This window comes from Vollenhovia emeryi, unplaced genomic scaffold (genome assembly GCF_000949405.1).
Source record: "Vollenhovia emeryi isolate VEMERY1.0 unplaced genomic scaffold, V.emery_V1.0 DF939195.1, whole genome shotgun sequence".
Lineage (NCBI taxonomy): Eukaryota > Metazoa > Arthropoda > Insecta > Hymenoptera > Formicidae > Vollenhovia > Vollenhovia emeryi.
Window position 1 is genome coordinate 545,015 of NW_011967171.1, and position 23,599 is coordinate 568,613.

The 23,599-nt window shown below is 49.3% G+C and overlaps 1 protein-coding gene across 1 annotated transcript in view; it reads right to left on the reverse strand.

The window, feature by feature from the left end:
• LOC105562096 (zinc finger protein 395) overlaps window positions 1-23,599 on the reverse strand; it is a 110,329-nt gene that overhangs the window by 43,066 nt on the left and 43,664 nt on the right. Inside the window, exon 2 of the mRNA XM_012012632.1 lies at window positions 9,400-9,563. Within this exon, the coding sequence (XP_011868022.1) occupies window positions 9,400-9,563 (164 nt within the window). The remainder of the gene's footprint in view (window positions 1-9,399; window positions 9,564-23,599) is intronic.

Sequence of the window (23,599 nt, forward strand, 5' to 3'; positions counted from 1 at the left end):
TATGCGCCGCCGCGCCGATACGTATCGCACCTTCTGACAAGTCAATCGAGCTCGTTGGTGGAAATCGTAAAGTGGTACACACGCCTGCACAGCCGGCGTGTACACGCGGTGCTATTGGCGTCGTGACATAACGTTACGCAACGCGATCAGTTGGAGGACGAGCGCGTGAGCTACGCGTTACACGCAGCGACAGATACATGGGCCGGCCGGTTTATGGATCGTTAAGCGCACGTCCGCCGATTTCTCTCCTCCTTTTTTCCCCCGAACGATTGTCTTGGGCGCAGTCCGTAGATTCGAATCGCGAACCGTTTTCAATCTACCTCCAACAACGCTCGCATAACGTAACGTAGACGGAAAATTGTTAACGGTTCTCCGACAGCGAGCGCGTCCGCGTCAGAGTCGGGCTCGCGTAAAAAAAAAACGTTCCCTACAAAAAAGGGACTTTATTCCGCGTCTAACTCTCGTACGCGGTTTGACGGGCTGAAATTGCAGTTCGAGAAGCAGCTCCACGCTGGTCGCGATTTTTCACGTGGAAAATCGCGCGATAAAGTTTTCCACGCGCATCGGGCGGACGGGCGCGAGCGGGCGGGCGGGCGGACGGACGGATGGACGCGGAGGACAGAGAATGGAGGACGGCGACGGCGCGCCGCGACGTTCGAACGCGCGAACGGATCGATCCCGGAGCGCACGCTTTCGCGCTCGGAAATGCAGCCCGCGGATCCGGGACGTTATATAGGTCGGGAAGCTTGTTGATCCGTATTCGCGGCGCGGCATCCCCGCCGCGGGGTAACTGGGTCGCTGAATGTTTCAGCGCACGCAAAACTGGGTTACCATCCAACGGTCCGATGAAGCTCGCGCACGTGTGCACGCGCGGGTCCCTCGTTCGCGCGGTTAAGTGTCGTTCACATAAGGATTAACGTGGCGCCGTTCGCTCGCGATGCTCGCGCGACGCGGAGCGTTCTGGCTCGCGGCCACCTTGTTTCGTTCCATTCATTCGCGGCAGCGCCCCGCGAGTTTCTCGCGCGGATCAAACTTCGAAATGTAAATAACCGCGTCGCACGAGTAAGCGTCTCTCGCATATCTATTTAAATGCCGCCCGGGGTGCGTTCGCGGAGCGAGCTGTTAACGCTGAAGGTGTCGTCTGAAGCCAACGGCACGCGATATTATTTTTCCTGCTGGGTCGCTTACGAGAGCCAATCAGGACGCAGAGTTTTAGGTCAGGTGACTTGAAGCTAAATCCCTATTGGCTCTCGTAAGCAGTCCAGTTTAACTTTCTTTGACGCCGACGGGTAAACCGCTGGGAACATTGTGGTGTACAGATTTACCGGGCGATACTAGGCAATTTTTGGGCATTAGTCTGAGCATTAGGTCTTCCTGAGGCATTATAAAGATAAAATAAGATAAAGTAGTGCCCGCTAGTCAACGGTTTACCCCTCGTTTGACGCATAATCAGCAACAAGGATAGAATGACGCTTTCAGCGCTAAGTAGCGCTGATAGTGAGCTGCCCCGAGCCCCCCATTAGGTATATATTTTTTCTCTGAACGTATCGATTGTTTAGCAATTCACGTATTAAGATAAAAAATTTTTGAGCTGCCTGTATCTTGCTCGGACCTACGTGGCGTTCTCGTTTGCTTGATTTTTAATACTTGTTATTTGTTCGATACGCGCGCTTTGGTCAAAAGTGAGCCAGAACAATTCAACCTAACGGAATCGTTGTCTCGTATGCGAGCAGCGCGCGTAAAACGCAGCTAAGCTGCGATACCGTGCTCGACGAGATACGAAGCTCCATGTGTACGACCGCCTGAACATCGCCTGCCGCGTTCCCGCGGGCGCACGAAGCGGGACCGCGCGCGGATACGCGACCCGAGGATCCGCGCCCTCCTTAATCCTTGGCGTGCGCGCGAGGTACGGCACCTTAAGCGGCCGGCGACGGATGGCGGCTCTCCTAGAATCGTCGCGCCGGGAGCAAGGCCGGCGGGGGCGCGCGCGCGGCTCCCTCGGGAGTGCGCGGGTACACGCGCACCGGGGGTGATCCAGTTTCCGGCGATATCCGGGTTAGGGAGTCGTGGCAACGGGGGTCACTCGCGTTGGATAGGGGAACGCGGCAACCGGCTGGCCTGTATCGAGCGGCCTGATTTCGCGTCAGGACAACCCGGCCAACCTGATTTCAACTTCGCCGGCCTCACTCGGCGACCCAATTCCCCGCTTTGCGTTACGGGAACGCTCGAAGGACTCGGCCCCGTTGCCGACGTCCTTGTGCTAGAAATCCATTTTCTTCCGTAGGGCACGGCGGGAATCGCGCCGTCCCGCCCGACGCCCTACGCAGGAGCGAACCCGAGACGCGCGGATTTCCGCCGGATCCATCTTTCTCCCAGCCGGAAAAATGCGCGGCGAATCGGCAGGATATCTTTCCCCGGCTTCTTCATTTTCTGCCCCTCCTTCGAACTCGCGTGCGAGGCTAGATGTACTGATTATCATTCACCTTGAAAATAATCAATTTTCCAGAAACTAGTTGATAATAAAGAGCTCAGTGTCGGGCGAGACAATGTAAAAATATAGAGCGGCTGAAGCCTTCGAAGCGGAGCGCGGTCAAAGCGAGGTACCATCGCAGGTATCTGCATAATGCATAAAGGTGGAACGACAGTGGAATTATTCGGTTGTAAAGAAAATTTTCATAAACAGCTTCGACGTCTTAATTACGATTCATACAGTTCGCTCCGTTCCACTCGCGTTGCAATCGTCGCGCGCTCTCTCTCGAAGAATAGGAAGATCTTCGATACCCTTCGCTGCTAATTTGAACGAGATCTACTTGAAGAAGTTTATCATCGAGGTAAACGTACTTGAGAGCAGAGCATCTAGGTGAAAGATACTGTTATTGTAAACGTATTGGAGAGTACTTCCTCGTCCCTAAGTAGACTCACTTAGCGGCAAACAAGAGATCGCTTTATCCGCTCCGGCGGTCCCTCGCAAGAAAAGTTTCCCCGGACAAGGTCCTCGCGTCTTTCACACCACTATGCATGGCAGCGTGCACACGCCGCGCCGCAACGTGTGTTGGTGCACGTGTAACGGTTTCATTGCCCCAGATTTGCCGGCTAGGCTAGACCTAGCAACCTACCCCTTGACCGAGCGGCACGTGGGGGAAAGGACCGAGAGTCGTCCTAGAGAAAATTTCCTTCTTTCTCCTCCCCTCCCTCGGCCCCGCGCTACTCCCTCGCCGTCTCTTTTTCGTCAAGCCGTTTCTCCTTCCTCAACAAGTAGCGAGCGTCGTGACCGCGCAAATGCAAGGCGGCCGCGGCGTAAACGGTGACACGAAGCGGAGGGAACGAGAACGAGCGGGATGAAAACGAAGCGCCGTACCCCTCCTCTCCGTGTACCTGACCCATTTATCCGGTGCGCCGGTAGGTACGTAGCTGTATCGATCGACCTAGATCCGCGGCCCCCCAGTCTGGCACGACCTACAGTTTGTTTGGCCACCTTAGCCGCCCACCGCCGCATATCACCACCGCCTCGACACCCTCGGAGCGTCCCCGTGCAAGACGACGGCGGCAGCGGCGACTTCGCCCCCGTCCGCAAATCTCCTAGCTGCGTGAGAGAAGCGAACGGTGGCATTCGGCAAACCGGAAGCGTGTCGTGCGTCCACCTGTCTCCGGTCGATCCGGGTGACGTCACGGTAGCGATAGCGAAACGGTGAAATATGAATGAGGGTGCGGCGTGGAAACGGCGTGTAACGCCGATAAGACCGGCACTACACCTTGCCGCTTGCACGCCTCCGAATGATCTACAGGCCGTGCGTGTGTACGCGTGCGCGCCTCCGTGTGTGCGCGCGCGCGCGTGTGTCGCGTGCACGTACGTGTACCGGTTCCACCGCGCCGGTAGCCGTCACGCGGTGTTCCCAGCTTCGGGATTTATGGGCCTTTTTCGGCGATAGGGGAACGCCGATAATATACGTCGCGGTTTTACATAAATCGCTCGTATAATCTGCATTTTTCTCTCGCTTCGCGTACGAGGCTGCTACACGATCAAAATGACATCTGTCGCGCGCTGTGTAGGTCAAGATCGCGCGCGCGCTGATGTCGGCGTATTTTGTCGCGCCGGGACCTTGGCGAGTGTGTGTCTAGGTTGCGGACGGCTACGGACAATCCTCCAACGTTTCTATCTTCAGCCTCGCGAACCTCTAGACGCGGTTCGGTTGCCCACGGTGAACGCCGTTGGTCTAGGTCAGGCGCCCGATATGGGAGCGGGGATTCAGCGCGTTTTGGACTGAGCGGCCAGGAAATTTACTATTCGTACGCGCGATGCCTCTCTCGCTTTGCAAAACGCTTCCTCCGTCCGCGTCTCGACACCTTGATGATCATTGTGGGTCATGGAGCAAATAACTTAACTCGACTTAGCACAAGGTACGCAATGTACGAAGCCGTACGTGACTCAGGCATTTCTCGTTTCTCCTTCGGAGCGTTTTCAGACCGTCGTGTGTGTTCGATCGACGGTTTGGTACACTTGACGCAGCAGTCGCCATCAGTTTTTCAGTCCCAACGTCTAATTGATATCCTGCTGTCAGTCCAAAACGGAGTTTAGGAATAACGTCATTGTCCTGTCCTAAGGCCCGGTTTCACCAACGTCGCCTAACTTCAAGCTTAGTTTAATTCGTTCTTTGTCTCGTTCCAGCTGCTACTTCAGAAAGAGACAAACCTGAATTAAACTACGATTAAAGTTAACTGGCGTTTGGTGAAACTGGGTCTAGATAGGGAAATCGATGATTCTTAAAGGTAAACGTAGGAAGTATTGTTTGATCGACAATTTGGTACACTTGACGCAGCAGTCGTCATAATTTTTCAGTCCCGTATCAACGTCTAATTGATATCGCGTCCTGCTGTCAGCCCAAAACGGAGTTTAGGAATAACGTCATTGTCCTGTCCCAAGGCCCGGTTTCACCAACGTCGCCTAACTTCAAGCTTAGTTTAATTCTGTGTCTCGTTCCAACTGTTAATTTAGAAAGAGACAAACCTGAATTAAACTACGATTAAAGTTAACCGGCGTTTGGTGAAACTGGGTCTAGATAGGGAAATCGATGATTCTTAAAGGTAAACGTAGAAAGTATTGTTTGATCGACAGTTTGGTACACTTGACGCAGCAGTCGCCATAATTTTTCAGTCCCGTATCAACGTCTAATTGATATCGCGTCCTGCTGTCAGTCCAAAACGGAGTTTAAGAATAACGTCATTGTCCTGTCCTAAGGCCCGGTTTCACCAACGTCGCCTAACTTCAAGCTTAGTTTAATTCTGTGTCTCGTTTCAACTGTTAATTTAGAAAGAGACAAACCTGAATTAAACTACGATTAAAGTTAACCGGCGTTTGGTGAAACTGGGTCTAGATAGGGAAATCGATGATCCTTAAAGATAAACGTAGAAAGTATTGTTCATGATTATCGCGATGATCGTCGGATCTCTCGAGAGAAGCCCTCGTTTATTCCATTTCTTCATTTCCGCGTTCCCCGATTACTACTCATGGCCGGGATGAGAAGAGGACAAACAGTCTCGTGCGTTCCAGGCGAATTCCGCGGTACCAACGACCGAGATAACGACCACCCAATTCGATCTCTCGCAAGAACCAGCTGGACCAAGCTGATTGGAGTCAATTAACGCGTTAACGCGCCACGAGCGGGTATGTGGAGCGGGACGCGAGAGAACGAAAGTAGGGAATGGCCGAGTTTTGAGTTGAAAGCGGGAGTGGTGGGTTTTGTCCCGGCGGTGGGTGGCTCGTGACCGGGGTGGGTGGCCCGCGGGGGTTGCTAGGTGTCGGGAAGGGGGACCAGCGCTCGTCGTCGCATACGCGGAGCGTGGTAGTGCACCTGACCTATATAGCGCGGCCGCGTAGGGTATTGATCGACCTAATTCCCGACACCGCAAGTCGGGGCCTCCGCCGCCTCGTCGGTGCGCGGAGAACTGCCGTCCGAAAATTACGTAAGCTAACCTACTGACTCACTGCGCCCGTTGACGTGGCACGGGCGGCGATGGGAGTTATATTTTGGATTATCCACACTCCGTATCTATTCGCGGCTCGTTCGCGGCGAGATTCTCCTCCGCGCGTCTCTCCGCGCGCGCGTCCCACACTGATCGCGGATCGCCATCTCGCGTTTTGCTCTTTAATCGGTGCACGAGGGCGAGTAACGTGTGCAAACTGGCCAAAAATGTGTACCGCGGGGGAAACGCGCGAGTCGGATCAGCGGGGCACCCGCGCGAGCGTCGCGATTGTTACGGGACAGCTATTCCTTCCCCCCCCCCCCCACCCCCTGTACGTCGTCAAGCCTGATTGTTCTCGTTACGGGCTAGCGGACTCGAAGCGAAGTAATCGCGAGCGAAAGCCGAAAGAGTGCAAAAATCGCCCGGCACGTCGTCTCGCGCAAAGTGCACGGAATTACGTCACGGGAGGAAAGAGTGCCTGGCTACGTTGCTCAATTTGCCGGCATCAATTATCGCAAACCCGCACGCGCGGGTACTCACGTTGCACCATGTGGCGTGCACGGTTGCGTGTAAAAGGTGGAAAGAATAAACGGTGCCTCGACGACGTAACGGAGAAATACCTTGGCGCGAGTCACTTACGTGAACCGGGTTTTCTAACTCCCTGGGCCGTCGTTTAGAGTCGAGGGGGACTCCGCGGGGAACCAACCCGTTCGCATAAAATGCCGCGATGTGACGCGCGTATTAAAAAGTTAATCCCGTTTTTTTTATTCACGCGCGTCTATTTGCTTGGCGAAAAATATTGGAATGAATCGGAGCCCGCGGTATCGCTGCACACGTCGGCGAGTACTTCAATACCAGACGTGATTTTAATATGTATCGTCCCGGATCGCGGAGAGGCCTCTCTTAAACCGTTACCGTTCGTCCAATCGCCAGATTAATTCTAACGGCGTGTTAAAACCTTGGACGCGATACAAGGTCTCGCTAAACGGTAGCCCGGGTTCGTGCACGCTTTCGTCGCCGATACCATCGCGCTTCGAAAGGCATTCGATTTCTCTTCGACGACCTTTCCTTTCACGTGGGGCAGGTCGTGCCAGGGCCAGGTGTGTGCGCGCTCTACCAAAAAGTACCGGCGGTTTGTCTACCTGCCGACAATTACACATCGCCACGGCCGGATATTGTACGAGTCTCACCTCGCGTATCCTTCGCGAGAGGATGCCCGCCGGATCAAGAGCCCGACTTCGCCCATGCTAAACGAAAAGTCGAGGTGGTGTCGTTAACCTTCGAGTTCGTCGGCCTGTCGGGCTACGACCGTTCTATCCTTTTCAGAGAACCGGCGCGGCGACTGGGAGACGGCAAGAAAATTTCGTCTGAAATGACGAGGCTCGCGGATCACAGACTCCAGACGGCTCGTCACATTAGAGTAGGCGGGACGAGACTCTTGATTGTTTTTCAATCGCGTAATCTGATAAGCGGATCTACGCAACGGCGATTTCGTCCGAGGTTTGAATAAATTCTATTTAAATGTGAACGCAATTCGAGCAGCGGTATAAAACGCGTAGTATTTTCGTAACAGTACAGGACATCGTCACTCATCCATTCAAGGGATGTGAAATTATCACGTACGCCGACTTCGCAATTTGTCCCATACGTATATCTTTTCTACCCCTGGAGAGAAATTCTAATCGTACAATACTTTACGCCGTATTGATTTAAAGTACTTGGAAATAATAAGATTAGAAATTGTGTCAGAGGTAAATTGTGGCGCGTATATACAAATGTATATGCACAGCGCTTAACTGACGTATAGCACAAAGAATTGTACGATTGGAGTAGGACTTTCAAGCAGGAAATTGCAATCACGAAGGCATTGTTGCGTTGCAGGTTTTTTCACTAAAATATCCGCCGGCTATTCCTCACCGCGACGTCCCTGCAGCGAATATTCACTGACATTCAACGGGGGTGAGGCGTAAAGCGTTCTGGGGAGTTGCGTGCATATAAAGGTGAGAGACAGGTGCCCGGCGAGGGTGCATTCACGGTCTAACGATCCGCAAACGGACGCTCCTTCGTTCTTGCTTTATACATCACGCGGATGCTCAGCTTTTTTTTTATCTTCAGCATCGAATACGATCTTCGGGACACATGGCTGTGTATACGTATATAAAAGATTTATATTTTACGTGTGGGAAACGTGTCCAGGCCTGTACCTGTCGACCCGCCAGTATTACGCGACGAACGAAAGAAGCCCCGGCACGGAGACGGAGTATTCTAATAATCTCGCATGTCTTGTCGGCGCGTCGTATCTGGCAATGACCTTCGGTATATGTCAGATTGTTAGAATACCTTTGACATATAAGGCGGTAGAAGGTGTACGAGCCATCCGGCAAACAATTTGCTTGTATTTCAATTCTATTTGCTTCCATTGCATTTCCGTTTCCTTTTCACCTTGTATCGTTGTCGATTGCCTTACTTTACTACAAGATTAATCGGCAACCGGCCGAGCTGTAACGCGAAACTGCATATATGCTGAAAAGACATACTCACGTCGCTTCGGAACAAAGGAGTCTTCGAGAACGCATTGCGATACGAAGGAGCTATCGCCGTAGGTTGAATTCACCAAGATCGCGCTTGTAGGAGTTGCATAGGATCGGAATAAGGGCAGCGGGTCGGTCTAGGGAATTTATCTTACATTATTGCACAAAGATATGGAAAATACTATTTAAATAGAACAAAGGATATATTCGGTCAGTCGGGTCGGACGCGTGAATAATTGATCGATTCCCTTTTGAGAATTTCGCGATACCAATGCTTACGACTCGAGGCGATATCCCTCGAGTTACCCGAGTCGAGATTTTGGCCTTACGTTGAACGTATTCATACTCAAATTCTATTATATAGTAGGGTCTAAGACAGTAAAAGAGGTCGAACTGCAAGTACAAAATTGACTCGTACTTAAAAACCGATAGTGTTGGAAATTTCTACTTTTGCCAATTTAGCATTAAAGTAGGTCCTTTTAAGTAGCAGCTAAAGTAAATTTTATATTACATTATAATGTCATCAAAGTAGGTTATTGCTGGTCTATGTAGGTGTGTAGATCAGCTAAGTGGGTGTAAATTATCCTGAAAAGTGTCAAAATAGTATGAAAATTTCGACTCGGGACACGCGCGCCAAATTGCAAGAATTCGAAACGTAGCGCGAGACGCTCGAATAATTTTCACGGGAAAGGTGCGTGAAATCTGCATAATCAAGTCGAGAGTTGGAGCCGCGTCGCACTGCGAACTGTATTGCGCTTTTAAACGACGTTTAAAAGGACGATACCGCTCGTCTCGGCACCAGTTTATTGTCAATCGGCGGCAGTTACTGCCGACCTTATCGGTCGCCCGAGCACACAAAGGCATTCCAGATAAGCGACAGTAATAGGGAAAGACGGGGAAAACTTACGCCATCACGTGTGGCACGTCGATAGAGTGGGAGGACGCTCGTTTACGATCGCCGGCCATATCGGCCAGCCTGGCGAAATCCGTGTCCTGATCGGCGAGTCGTGCGCTCTTCCGTGATTCGAGCAACCTGATCTCGTCTATGCGTTTGGTTAGGCTCATAGTACCCTGTAACAGAAAAAAAGAAATGACAGGTACATCGATATTCTACCGATTTTCAGCGACTCTCGCGCGCGCGCGCTCTCACGTAATATTCCGATTCGGAAAGTGAGTTTATAGGTTGCGCGTGTTTTTCGAAACCTCGCGAACATTCATGCGATTACGATGCAGTAAGAAAGCAAGTTATATATTACGATACGTATCAAACGTACACGCTTTCCTTTATTTCTCTTTCACGCCCGCGCACGTTACAGTTTGTTAAATGAAATTTTACAGTGGTAACGAGCAAATTACTTTCTACAGAAGCCCCGCGAAAGACATTTCGCACAGCTTTCAATGGGACAAAGAGTTAATTATACAAGCGCGAGGATCGTGATAGGAGACGGTAAGATTTCTAAGTGATTCTCCTGCAACGTGAGAAACCTTGGGTGCGCGACGTACGAAGCTTACGCGCGCAAGACCGCGCTCTACGCACGCGAGCGACCGTGGGGTAAACCGCTCAGGGCATTGTGGTGTACAGGATTCGCGGTGTTGCTAGCCATTAGTGGGTGTTATTTGGCCTTGCCCGGGCGTTAGAGAGGATGAAAAAGACGAAAAAGATAAAGCAATGCCCCCACTGGCCATTACTGTCTAATTTTAATTAGTAGGCATCGATGTACAGTCTTGTTCATCGCTAGGCAATTTTTGGGCATTAGTTATTTGGCCTCGCTGGGGCGTTATAGAAGATCTAAAAAGGTGAAAAGGATCAAACAAGATAAAGCAATGGCCCTACTGGCCGTTACTGTCGAATTTTAATTAGTAGGCATAGATGTACCGTCTTGTTCATTAATGCCTGGATCTCCGTTTTACTAGGATTCACACTTTTATAATCTTTATTCCCGCCTGTACATCGATGAGTTTCAGGTTGTAGTTCACGCAGCTTCTATAGAAGTATGTGGTAGTACACACAGCCTGAAACTCAGTGATTTGTATACATGAGAAAAATTATGATAAGAATGCAGGCCCAGGCATTAATGAATAAGACGGTGCATGATTTTGGTTAACGGCTTACCCCTCCGAGCGACGTAAACACTAAAATCATGTCCATACACCAATGCCTATTAATGCCCGGTGGGTATTGCTTTATCTTATCATATCTTTATCTCTTTAAATTCTTTATAGCGCCCCAGCAAGGCCAAATAACGCCCACTAATGCCCAAAAAATGCCTAGTAATGCCTACACTGACAGAATCTTCTCTTGTTTATCCTGAAAATCATGGGACATCAAGTGGGACGACATGGCATTTCGGAGTTTTTTGAAATTTCACCACACATTTTACTAGTAAAATGTATGGCAAAAACTCTCATGAAGTTGTACAAAATGCCACGTTGTCCCACGATTACATGATTTTCAGGGTAAATGCTGAGAGAAAATTCTCTCCGTGCGGTCACGCCCGAAATCAATGCCCTCGGCGGTTTACTCCTCGCATTTTTCTGTTCGCGCATCCCCGCGCGGCCGTCTCTCATCCGAAAGTCGTTTGTAAGCGCGGTCCGCCTACGAAACGTTCCGGCCGTGTCGTCGAAAGTTCGGGATTCGAGTCCCAAATGCGTTTCGCGCGGAGGCAGGTATTCGCGCAACATCGCGGAGAAAGCGCGAAATTTTGAACGTATCCCTCGGACTTTCCCTCGAGCGACCGGCAAAGTTAATTGCCAGCGATCGCTTCCTCGTGAACGCTCGGCGCGGAAACGCGACTCGTCTCCAGACCGTGCCGGAAACGCAATTCCGATAATGCCGATCGCTCGCGCCGATTTCGCGCGATTTTACGCACGAGTCCGGACGTCGCCTCCTCGCGCCGTCGATGCAACTCTGTGTTGCGAAGTGCATGTTATATGTTCACAAATTGTCGCTCATTTTTCTCGGCGCCGCGGAACAGGCACGTCATGCGAACGCCGAGAGAGTCACGTATGGCGGTCGGCTCGTACGCACGCGCGGATCTCGTACGGGAAACGAAAAAGAAGGGAGAAAAAAACCGAGTACGACAGCCTTCGGTAATTTTGCTGAACACGGGTATGCGTGGTATGCGGCTGTTATTGCGAGTTCCGGCTTCGAGTGTTTACGAGGAAGAAGACCCGTTGCTCGCGCGCCGCTCGTCCGCGGCGGACCTTACGTGTGCATGATATACGGGGTGTTCGGCAAACTGGAGCACGCGAAATGAAACGCTCGGGGAGGACTTTCTCGCCGGTCTCGTTACTCAACGGCGAATTTTCGCATCCGCAAAATCAGAGCGCGACCGGCGGCGCGGCCGCGGGAACAACGCTCTTACAGAACGCGCTAATTAGCGTAAACGTACGTTCGTTTAGCGGGCTCGTTGTTGACGCCGAGCAGCTGTTTTCACGCCTGTTTTCGCGCGCGATTACGAACGCGTTTCTTCGACGCCCCGATACGCCGGCGTGCGGCCTTTACGACTCGGCGACGTCGCGTTTCTAGCGGAAATAACCGAACGGTTTATGTTCGCACATGCCCGGCGACTTTGCACGCTCGATAGAAATGTCCTCGCGTATAAAAAAAAAAGGGCGATCCGTTTACACACCCGAGAGGTATTAACGACGGCGAACAGTGCCTTTTTGTATCGTTGAATTAAATTCAGTCACAGTCGTAATCGGGTAATGAAAATTTCTTCCATGCCGAAGCGATATGAGCCCCGATCGATGTCAGGCAATAGATTATTCACCGATACATACGTTCCATTACGTTAGAAAATAAGACTCGTTCGTCGGCGCACGCGATCGTCGCGTCGCGTTTTACGCGTGCGAAATATTTACGCGCGTAAGAGCAGGAAAGTGCACGAAATAAACAAGAACGTATCGAAGCGTTAACACAATGGTCACGTTGTATCCAAATACGCCATAAAATAAAGCCAACGGCACGCGAGGCTATTCTTCCCACTGGATCGTTTGCGAGAGCCAACCGGGATTCAGTCACTTGATCTAAAACTCCGCATTCTTATTGGCTCTTGCAAGAAACGGTCGGCTTTAAGATCGAAGTTAAAACCAACGGTACACGATACTATTTTTTTTGCCGCCGGATCGCTCGCGAGCGCCAATCAGGATTTAGCGCCAAGTTCACCCGATCCAAATCTCTGCATCCTTATTGGTTCCCGTATGCGATCCAGCAGGGAAAAGTAGTATCGCGTGTGCCGCGGGCTTAATACGCTCAAATAACATTCCAGGATTATCGGGACAGAAAATTTAGAACATATTAATAATCGAGTAAATTAAATGCAAATATCACAAGTCCACTTCGCCCTAGATCCACTGGGTCCTTCAATCTGTCTCGGCGGCGCAACCGCAATTAACGATCCCTCGCGCGTGAATCATATAAAACGCATCGTGGAATTCCGCGCGTGTCACTGCCGCGACCGCAGAAGTCACGTTCCGCCGACCCGCGCGCATACAAAACGGTTCGAATTCTCACGTTCGGAAAAAAAAGAAAAATAAAACAATTCGAGACAGCGTCGCGGTATCGAATTGCGACGCACCGCGCGCGGTGCGTGTCGCACGCGCGTGTTGAAATGCGCCGCCGTGTGCGTGAAACGAAGCCAACGACGAGGAGGCGCGGGCTGCCAACCCGCGGCCGCAACACCGTCATTATATTCGCATTATCGTGCCGGCGTATCCGTCCGCGTGCGTACAGGATCCGCGGTTTTATCGCCGATCGCTCGCGGACCGACGGTCGCCGGTGTTGCTTGACGGGCCTCGCGATTTTCACGCGAGTCGAGAGCCACTGCGCTCGAAAAGCATCGACGTTGGGGCTGTTAATGTCACCGAGGGTCACGCTGAAATATTTTCCCGAATATCAAACCCGTTGTCCAAATACGTTCGAACGCGCATACGCCCAGGAAAAAAAGATTTATTTATTGTAGATTAAACGAATGAGATACGTTGAAATCACGTTTCTCTGAATCTACTAAATTTTTATTTGCTTCTACTAAAACGTTTGAAGAAAACGATATGAATTTTCTTACAAGTTTCAGGTCTAATCGAGTATAACTTTGGTTAAGGTACAGAAGTCATTTCTTTGAAATCAAATAAAAAGTCTAGTGAGGTCAAAATTCAAAGAAAATTTGTGCGATTTCAAAGTAACTTCTTCCCGAGTGTACGCGTCGGAATCTGTGCGTGTTTAAACGTTTAGAGGTTGTTCACCTTGCGTTACTAAATTGTTCCTGAATATGTGAATTAATGAAGCGGATTATAAACTCGGGTATCTCGCCGTTGCCGTCGAGTCTTAACAATATTACTGACAATTGAGATATTAAAATACCCCAATAGTCAGTAATTAAAACAATAACGCCAGCTAAATTCAACATTGGCGATAGTTGGTGTAATTTATATTTTGAAAAAGTCGAAGGGAGCTATCGCGCGAACGAGAAAAATTTGCGGAAGATCAACACGTAGCCTCCACGAGGGAAGCTGAAATGCGATGATATCAATGCCAACGCGAGACGCCGTTTTGTTTCCCGAAAAATCCTGACCGAGGATTCCGACGAAAACGGTCAACCGCTCTCGATGGCTCCCGGCGACCATCTCGCCCAGCTTCTTAGCTCCGATCACCATAGCAGCAAGAGGTGCGAGATTGTACGTCGTAGTAGGAATTTACCCGACGTACACACGTGTGCTGATTTATCTGCGTTTCCTTAGAAATTCCGCCGGCATCCCGATAAGATGGCAAGCCTGACGATTTTCAGGTATCCCCAGGAGAAAAATCTCCCCGTAGAAAAATACACGCGGCGGAAAGTAGGCTGTTTTATACAGAACTCGCACAAGGTATGAGAAAACTAATAGCGCCCAGCTGTATATCGCGATATATTAAATGATATTGAATTATAATACACAGATTTAAGTAGCCTTTTGTCGCCAGTGATAATGACTTTCCTCTATATAGATGTATCAGACATAACTTCTCAATTTATCGCTTTCCGCGCGATTCGGTTCTTAAGCCATCGCGCGAATACTCGAAACAAAAATTGCACACACCGTAAAGTTACACACGTCGCCCGTTGGCCTTTGAAATCTGCTATCCTGTGCAATTTACGTCCCGTAAATCTGTCCGAAGGAATTGCGGGGCAAATACGTTCGCGACGAGTCGAGTGAAAGATCATAAGGCACTTTTTTTTGCGCGCGCGAGCCCTAATGTCGCGTATCGTTAACACGTCGTTGCTTCGTTATAATTTTTCTTTTCAAACGAATGTACTGGAAGATATTATTAAAACATACTTTTATTTCCTGCCGTCGCGCTAACAGTGACCGCTTCTTTATCAGTAAAGACATCAGTTTTAATGCAACCCCTTATTTTATTATCCGATTTGCGCGTTCGCGGTAACGTATTTATGACGCGTGATTTATGCACGCGTGTGTAATAGTACGTTCGCCAAACACACTCGTGGTAACTCCATTACTTAATTGCTTCTTCGAACCGGCGAGTAATGCACGCGGCATGGGATTCCCTGACGGCTTTAATTTCTGCGTCGAAATATCCATCACGCCGTCTGTGACACATACTAATTTGGCGCAATCAAGATTGCCTTCTACGATTAATTAACCGCCATAAGTCTCGCTTCCCGTTCACTTTCCCGCGGTACAGAGGTGCGGATAGGCTTAAAAGCAGCGTTGCGAACGCGCGTGTTCGTACACAGGTTATCAAATTTAATTAACGGTAGTGTCAATAAAGGAGCTCGCGTATCGATAGGGGAATTCCCGGTCCTTAGCGGCGCGAAATTGGCCGCGGCGTTTCAAGGCTTTACATACAGGCAGGGGTCGGTAGTCAAAAATCATAAAGAGAAATGTCGATACACAATGAGTCATAAGTCACTATAATCTAGCCAATCGGAGGCGAGGGAATTTATAAGGAATCATTTGCCTCAACAAACTTGACGAGTTCCAAATCGTCAATATTCTCGTTGGATGCAGCGATTTCCATCGTTAAACAAGTTTGGTTAAACAGCGTTTTGTTGAACAACGCTTAAAAAATACCTAGGCTCCAGTTTGAAATGTTTCTCTGTAGAAAAATTTTGCCTTAAAAGATTACGATATATTTACACGCATATACTATACATTGTCAGTGAGTACCAATTTTTCTCATATAAATATTTCGGAATACAACGATATCCCCAAAGATGTCTTGGGTGGCTTCGCGCTCTCGATAAAAATGATGGGCATATGATTGGCTCTGAGTGGTCCGTCATAAGCTACGTATAAGCTGTAAGTCAGAAGGATTGGATTTTGGCAATCTTCTCATGATTGCCGCGTTCCGACTTGCGAGTGTCTTATAACTCGCTTATGTCTTCCGAATACTGACTTCTGTCTCATTGTAGACCGGGCTTTACAGTCACAACGCGTACACGTAAATTCTGACGGAACGAGTTGGAGATCACGCACCAATGAATTCGGCATACAAATGCAATCTTGACGAAGTGTACTAGTTCCCGAACCCGGTCGCGTTACCCGACGACCGTCACCGGAAGAAGTGCGGTCGAAGAGATCTTGCAATTATACACTGAGAGAAAAAATAGTCATTTTTACAAAAAAAATAGTCATTTTTGGAGCCAACCATATTTTTTATAATTCCTCCAACGTAAATTATGGTTGACCTAACAATGTGATAGTTCTCATAACCACAATATTGGTTGTCATAAACCAAAATATGGTTGGCTCCAAAAATGACTATTTTTTTTTCTCTCAGTGTACCGACGACACCCAGAAAAAAAGCTTGTTTGAAATGAAGCAAATTCGTTGCTGTTTTGACCTTACTAGACTTTCATTTCATTTCAAAGAAATGACTTCTTTGAAATTACCTTAACTTGACCGAAATTTTCTTCGATCGAGGCTGGGGAATCGCTAAGAGAATTCATATCCGTCTCTGCAAATCTAGCAAAGGTTTGTTAGAATTTTAGTGGAAGTAAATAAAAAATTTTGCAGATTCAGAGAAATACGATTTCAACGTATCTCATTTGCTTGACCTAACTAAGTCTTTTGTTTCTGGATGAAGACGACCGAATCCGAGCGGTGAAAAGCGAGAGGCTCGCTTCTCGCGTTTCGGGGGCTCTTCCCTAACGCATTACAATGCCGATGCGTTTCACAGTCATCAGCTGTTAAAATATATGCAGCTGTCAAGCGTTATTTGACACGCGGCTTATCTGCGCCGCGTTCGCGAAACGTTCGCGCTACGCGCAATCATAGAGGCCGCGAACGGCCAGTGGTTCTTTGCCCGACTTTCGAGCGCCTCGAACGCGGAAGCTGAACACGATATTGTCCCGATCGAGCGCAAGATCCGGAGTAGCGGAGCAAATAATGTAGGAAAAAAAAATATCTTTTGTAATCGTACACTCCGCGCCGGATATACGTTTACCGCGGTTCCCGCCGCTGCGCTTATCTACGAAGGTATATCGCGGCTGCGATCTACTCTTCCCGCATTATTAATGACAATGCATTATTTCCCGCGGCGTCTAGTGAAACTCACACCGTGCAACGCGCGTAAACCGCGCCTCGAGGGTACGGGGAAGAGGGGAGGCCCTCTCGGCGGAAAAAGGAGAGCAGGAAAATCGGAGCGATCGCAACGGCGCTTCGGCTCTTCCCCGAACGGGTTCCGTTCGAGCCGTTTTTCCGGTTGAACCCACTCACCTCCGCCGGCCCGGACTCAAAGGTCAGGGGACAGAGGGAAAGTACAAAGGTCGCGTCCGACGGCGGATTGATCCTACGCGAGTAGGAAGCGCCGACAGGTGAAGGTGGATGAGGCACGACGAGGTGGAAGTGAAGGAAGTCCGCTCGCGTGAGCCCCGCCACGCTCGCTGACGCTGCAATCCACGTGTCCGCGCGCGAGCGCGAGCGCACCCGAGCACTTTCACCGGCCACTTTCGAATTTCTTTCCTCCGCCCAACCCCTTCAGCGTCCCGCGATATCGCGCTCGATGCGCGACGGCGGCAATGACACCCGTGTCATCCTGAGGACTCGCGCGAGCGCGCGCGAGTCGACGACCTCACCTTCGCCTCCTCGTCTTAGAGTCCCTCTGATCAGAGCCTGGCCGGCAGGCCAGTTTCGGCAAGATGATTCACTCCCACTCTACACGACGCATATCGACTGATCTCTTTCGCAAGGTCGCATCTTTACGCAATTTCCGGCTGTTCTGTTTAAACCGCTCATTCTGGCCCTAAATGAGTAGAGCGAGAGAGAATGTATTTCTTTCTCTCTAGCATCGTTTCGTCGAAACTGGCCCGTTGGCCAGACTCTGATTAGAGGGACTCTACCTCGTCCTAAACCCGGCCGCGCCTGCCGGGGAAGGGACGGCGTGCCGGCTGTGCTTGCGCGCCCCGCGATTTCGCGTCTGAGAAACACGCGCGTTCGATGGAACCGTAGTACAACTAGTACGCTCTGTCATTTGTTTTGTTTTGCGTCGGTCCTTTCTGCGCACCCGCCATTTCTCTCGGTGGAGCCAATGATACGAATGTTGTACATGTGGTAGGGTGAAATCAGTGTGACAGGACTTTACACCAAAAACATGGCGGACTACCGCGCGATCGAAACCGAAAAGATCAAAGGACCGACAGAGAGCGGGCGTACTAGTTGCGCTATGATGGAACGATACGAGAGCTCGTCCGCGATCGAGACCGCCGTTGAAACGTATCGCGCCGCCGATTCACGGGGGGGAGGACGCTTCCGGGTGTACGCGGCGTTTCGAAATCCGGTGCGGCCACGCCGGGTCTCTCGGTCCTCGCTCGGCACCGGCCGCGCGCCGGTTCCTCGGCTTCACGGCGCCATTTCTCGTGGCTCTCGAGGATTGCTTTCTCCGCGTGCGATTTTTTTTTTCTTTTCGTACGAGCCGCGCACACGTACCTGCGCGCCAGCGAGAGTGCGCGTCCGGGTGCAAAGCGAGACGCCGCGAGTGCGGATGGCTCTCGTTCGCGCGCGGCGCGTGACGGCGGAGTCGAAAGTGCCGAGCGCGTCGCGCGGGTAAGAGGCATAAACGCGCGCCGGCGAAATTCAGTTCGCGGTCGTCGCGCGACAATTAGGACGCCCCCTCCTCCTCCTCCCCTCCCCCCCCCCGGCACGAGGAGGCATTCCGCCGGCGATGGAATCGCTTTCGTTCGACGGCCCGAGACGCGGCGGCCGGAGATGCCGCGGCGCGGGGAGCGGGGCAGGTTGCGAAACGCAACGCCGGTTAGGTGAAAGTGCATTTTGCTTCATTTCACAAGCGCACTTCTAAAGCGCGCCACCGGCGAGGAGTTTCGCTACGCCGAGCGTGTTGCAACGGCCAAATCGCCTCGCTTGAGCAACGGGATTTAATACTTGAGCAATAATAAAATGCGTCGAGATTAAATCCAGCGGGGAGGGGGGGGGGGGAGAGGGGGCTCGACGAGCAAAATCTCTGCCGCGAATGTTGGCGACTGAAGGCCGTATCAGACTAGCAATCGCCGACTCGGATTGGATTGGCGATTGGCGATTGACGATTGTTCCCCGGCCAATGAGAGTCGACTAAGTCGCCGGCTGCTCTGCTCTCATTGGCTAGAAGACAATCCGCCGATCGCCGTTCCAATCCGCGTCGACAATTGCCAGGTCCGATTCGGCCTTAACGTCGCGCGTCCGGCTGTCGCATCCCAAGTGCGTCTCCCATCGCGTCTCAGAGATTAACGATTAAACGATCTCCGAAACGAGACCTCGATGGGTCGCTCTTAAATGCGGCCTTTGCGCCATTTCGCTTTCTAGTCCAATGCAAAATGGAGTATTTCTGATTACCACGATAGCGAAATGAAGTGGATACTCAACAGGTTTAAGCCGAACCGCCGCTGAAATAGACCACGCGTACTTATCTCGTCGCGCGTTCGACTTCGATACGTTCGCCTTAATTTTATTTAGTTAACATCAGAGAGAATGGAATCGTTCGATATAGATAAGAAAACTGATGCTCCTCGGTACGTTTAACATCAAGTGCACCGCGTTGAGATTAGCTTCGCGGCGGCAACATAAGGAATATTTATATACCAGGCGAAATTGCAATAGTTAATTCAGCTTCTTAGCTGACCTTTTTCCGGTTTAGCGAAACCGCCAATAAGTGCACGCCGCGAAATTAAATTATTGAATTTACGACGAGCCGCTGTGTGTTTATGATCGTCGCGAGTAAACGGCGCGTGATTGAACGGATTAAATGCAACCTGTTTGGCCGGATATTTGGCATTATTACCTTTCGCCATTATTATTAACCTAGTATTCTGTCAGTTGCATCGCCACCGGGGGGGCTGTGTTTATCAATAATTATACTTTATCACCCGTTTTCCCGCACGCAGATTTCAATAACCATCCATATTGTGCCTCGCAAATGAATTTGACCTTCGCGAACGATATTTTGCAACGGCGATTGCAATAAAGCGACGTTGAGAAAATTCAATAAATAAAACGCGCATTCGATAAACATATCGTCCGCGCGACTCGTGACAATTGCTAATTATATCGCAGAAATTGTACGATCTCGCAGCAATTATGTTACGTTTGAAGAGAGTTTAATGCTCTTGCATTATCCAACAACGGATTAAAATTGTTATGTTAAATTTGTATATATTTTTATCTAACCGAGCGCGCGCCGAAAATATTTATTTCGCACGCGCATTTTGTAAAACAATCGTAATGCGAGTTTCGATATGTTTTATGGCGATATTCGACACGAAAATTTTGGCTTCTTAAAATAAATGTACACATTTTATACGAAAGTACACATTGAAATATCTGACAATTAAAATGACTTCTCATCACATCAAGTAATTATACGCTGCTCCAATTCGCAATTAAAAATCGTATTTTCCCTACAATTCCGACATGTATTAAATTCACATCCTTCGCAATTCCGCGTTCTCTCTCTCTTGCCCTCTATTCTCGTGTACAAATTTCGAGTGAACGTTCAATCGTATTTGTCTAACAGACAGTCTGTTGGAACACCTGCGAAATCAACGAGTGCGCGTGGCGTTCCAGCGTGCCTCGCGATCTTTTATGGTCTTATTCCGCGCGCGGTTAATCACGCAGGAACGTATACGTAAGGAGCCGGAATACCGAATCGTTGTGCAAATCGGCCGAGAGGACTTTCCGGGTTTGGCCGTGCCCGGGCCCTATTTACGTCCGACGACGACGGACGCGGAACAGGAAAGGAATTGCCGCATTCCTGCAAAACAATGATAACTGTACAATCCACGCTGGACGTGTATAAAGCTACATTTGCAGGAGAGCGGACCGTTGCAGAGTGGCAGAGATCTCGCGATCTCGCAAACTTCTCTGCCGTAACCGAACGAATGCATTTCTACAAAATGAGAAAGAAACGACTGCCTTAATAATCCGGGTATTCCCGAGCAATTGGTTACGATGGAAAGTGAACGCTGTTTATTGCATCGCCATCGTTTCCGCGCGATATACCATTCACGCGGGCTACTAATTAATATTTATGTAGCAACGCTCTCGTGAAAGTACTAATTTTTCAAATAAATGTCTTCACGCTATTCACAGCGCGGCGAGCGGAAGCCCCCGTGGCTTTTGAGCGTTCGTTCGCATTAACAGGATGCGATTAGTAACGCGCAAACGATGACAAAAAGACCGCGGACGCTTATAACAGTTTTTAAGCGTAGATAGGTCAGGCAAGCCGAGAATACACCGGTAGAAGCCCCCGGTACTCTTCTTCGTAATATCTCAAATACCTCATACAATTTCACGGAACCGTGGCGCGGCTTGTCATCGTGGCTCGGGGATCCGTTCGCGAGGAATTCGGGCGTCCCGTAATGAGTGTGATCTAAGAATGTCAGCAAGAAATTGGCCGCGTATGCGGAGCCCGTGACCCGAATCGAGGAATGCGCCGAGATTCGGTCGGCGTAACGGGACATGATAAAATTCGCGAGTCAAGAGAGAGAGAGAGACGGAGGGGCACATTTATTGGCGCCCTGGGACAAATCCCCTAAAGTGCGGAAACAAAAATACCAGAGAGAATTACAAGAATAATATTAATAGCACACTGAGAAAAATTTCCATCGGACAAACCAATTAAATAGCGTTTCCGATGGTTAATTTTTCCGATTACGTGTTCCGATTTAATTATGGATACATCCGATGAAATTTATCCGATGAAATGCAGTTACCGATGAAATTTGATTGGAAAACCGATCATATTTTTCATCGGATATGCAATTTAATTGGATATATCCGTTTGTTATTATGTAATTGGATTATCCGATTATATTTAATCGGTCATTTTTCTCAGTGCATAATTACAAAAGTACATTAGAAAAAGAATAGTAATGAGAGATTAGAAAAATATATGTGTACACTGAGAAAAATGTCCGATTAAATATAATCGGATAATCCAATTACATGATAACAAACGGATATGTCCGATTAAATTGTATATCCGATGAAAAATTTGATCGGTTTTTCAATCAAATTTCATCGGTAATTGCATTTTATCGGATAAATTTCATCGGATATATCCATAATTTAATCGGAAAAAGTAATCGGAAAAATTAACCATCGGACATACTATTTAATTGGTTTATCCGATGAAAATTTTTCTCAGTGTATGATAATCATGAGTAGATGGACACAGAAATGTGAGAGAAAGACAGACAGATAGACAGAGAGACAGACATTTATTACACGCTGGGTCTCCTAAAGCATTCAAACAATATACAAGAGATTAAACAGTGAGCAAGAGAGAGAGAGAGAGAGAGAAAGAGGGAGACTCCGAACGAAGCCAGCCGGACACTTAGACGGCGGCGGTCGCGAGCCTCGAATAAGGTGCGTTGTGACATTTCCTTTGTAAAGCATTTTTTACGCGTGCCTTTATCCCTACCGGCGCCGGTTGTCTGACGTCACGGCTTTTGTCTGAAAAGCGTTCGCAACGAGCGTTACGGGGAAGTGATCGACCGGGAATCGACGACGGTTTTGTGCGCGCGATGTGTTACATCATTTCTCTCTGCAAAACTGGTTTTAGCTCGCGCGCGAGCGGATGCTTGCTCATTTAAAACGGGAGCTTCGCTGATAATTTCGTCGTTTATCTGGATACGCAAGGAAACTGCTTAACATTTCACCTTCGATCGGTGCTGCGACGGTTGCGTGTGCCGTGAGAAGATATTTTATCTAGTTAAAAAGAGAGAGAAAAGTTTAAATCTAATTGGCTCGGTTACCGGCCTTCTCTGATTATATCTATTTCGATTTTCGTTGGACGGTAAATTATTTTCTCCTCGTTAAGCAAGTTACGTTTGCTACTTACACGCATGTGCGTATTCTCGAGTGACGCTTAAATCAATGATTTGTGTTTAACGCAGCTCGAGAGCTGCGTGTATCTCGTATAATATCGTACATTCAAGAGCGTAAGCGTAGAAAATTATGCCGAAACGTTGGGAAAGCCTCACGGCATTCAACGTCGTAACCTTTGATTGCATACAAACAAAGAATAGATCTAACGGGTATTTCTATTCTCATATTTCAGATACGGTCCATAAATCGAGTATGCGCAATTCTCTAGTTATTCGATCGTGATTCAGCCTCGCGTATCCTGCCATTACTTACGACGACAGGTCATAAGAAGACGCAATGCGAATTACAAACGATTATAAATGTTATTACTTATTATGACGTTGGATACAATAGCTTTTCCAAAGGTACGCCGCGCTGTAAGTGTACATGTAAATACTTGCGAGTTATACTTCATTTAAATTGCCGCGGCATTCGTGTTCGTGTTTCGTCCGCGTGCTGCATTCGCTTGGTATCATAGCCGTTCGCACAAGATGTTCGCGAAAAAAACGCAATGCATGCCTTTTGCCGGTCGGCCCGTCGTGTTGGATCGGCTCGCCCGAGGGGTAAACCGCTCGGGGCATTGTGGTGTACTCTCTAAAAATCAATCAGTGGATTATCAATGAAAACGGTGAATATTAACTGTTTTCACTGATAATGCACTGATTTTTAGAGAGTACAGATTTGCGGCATTAGTGGGTGTCGAGGGGTAAACCGCTGCCCGAGTAAAACATTAATAATGCTGTGAACAG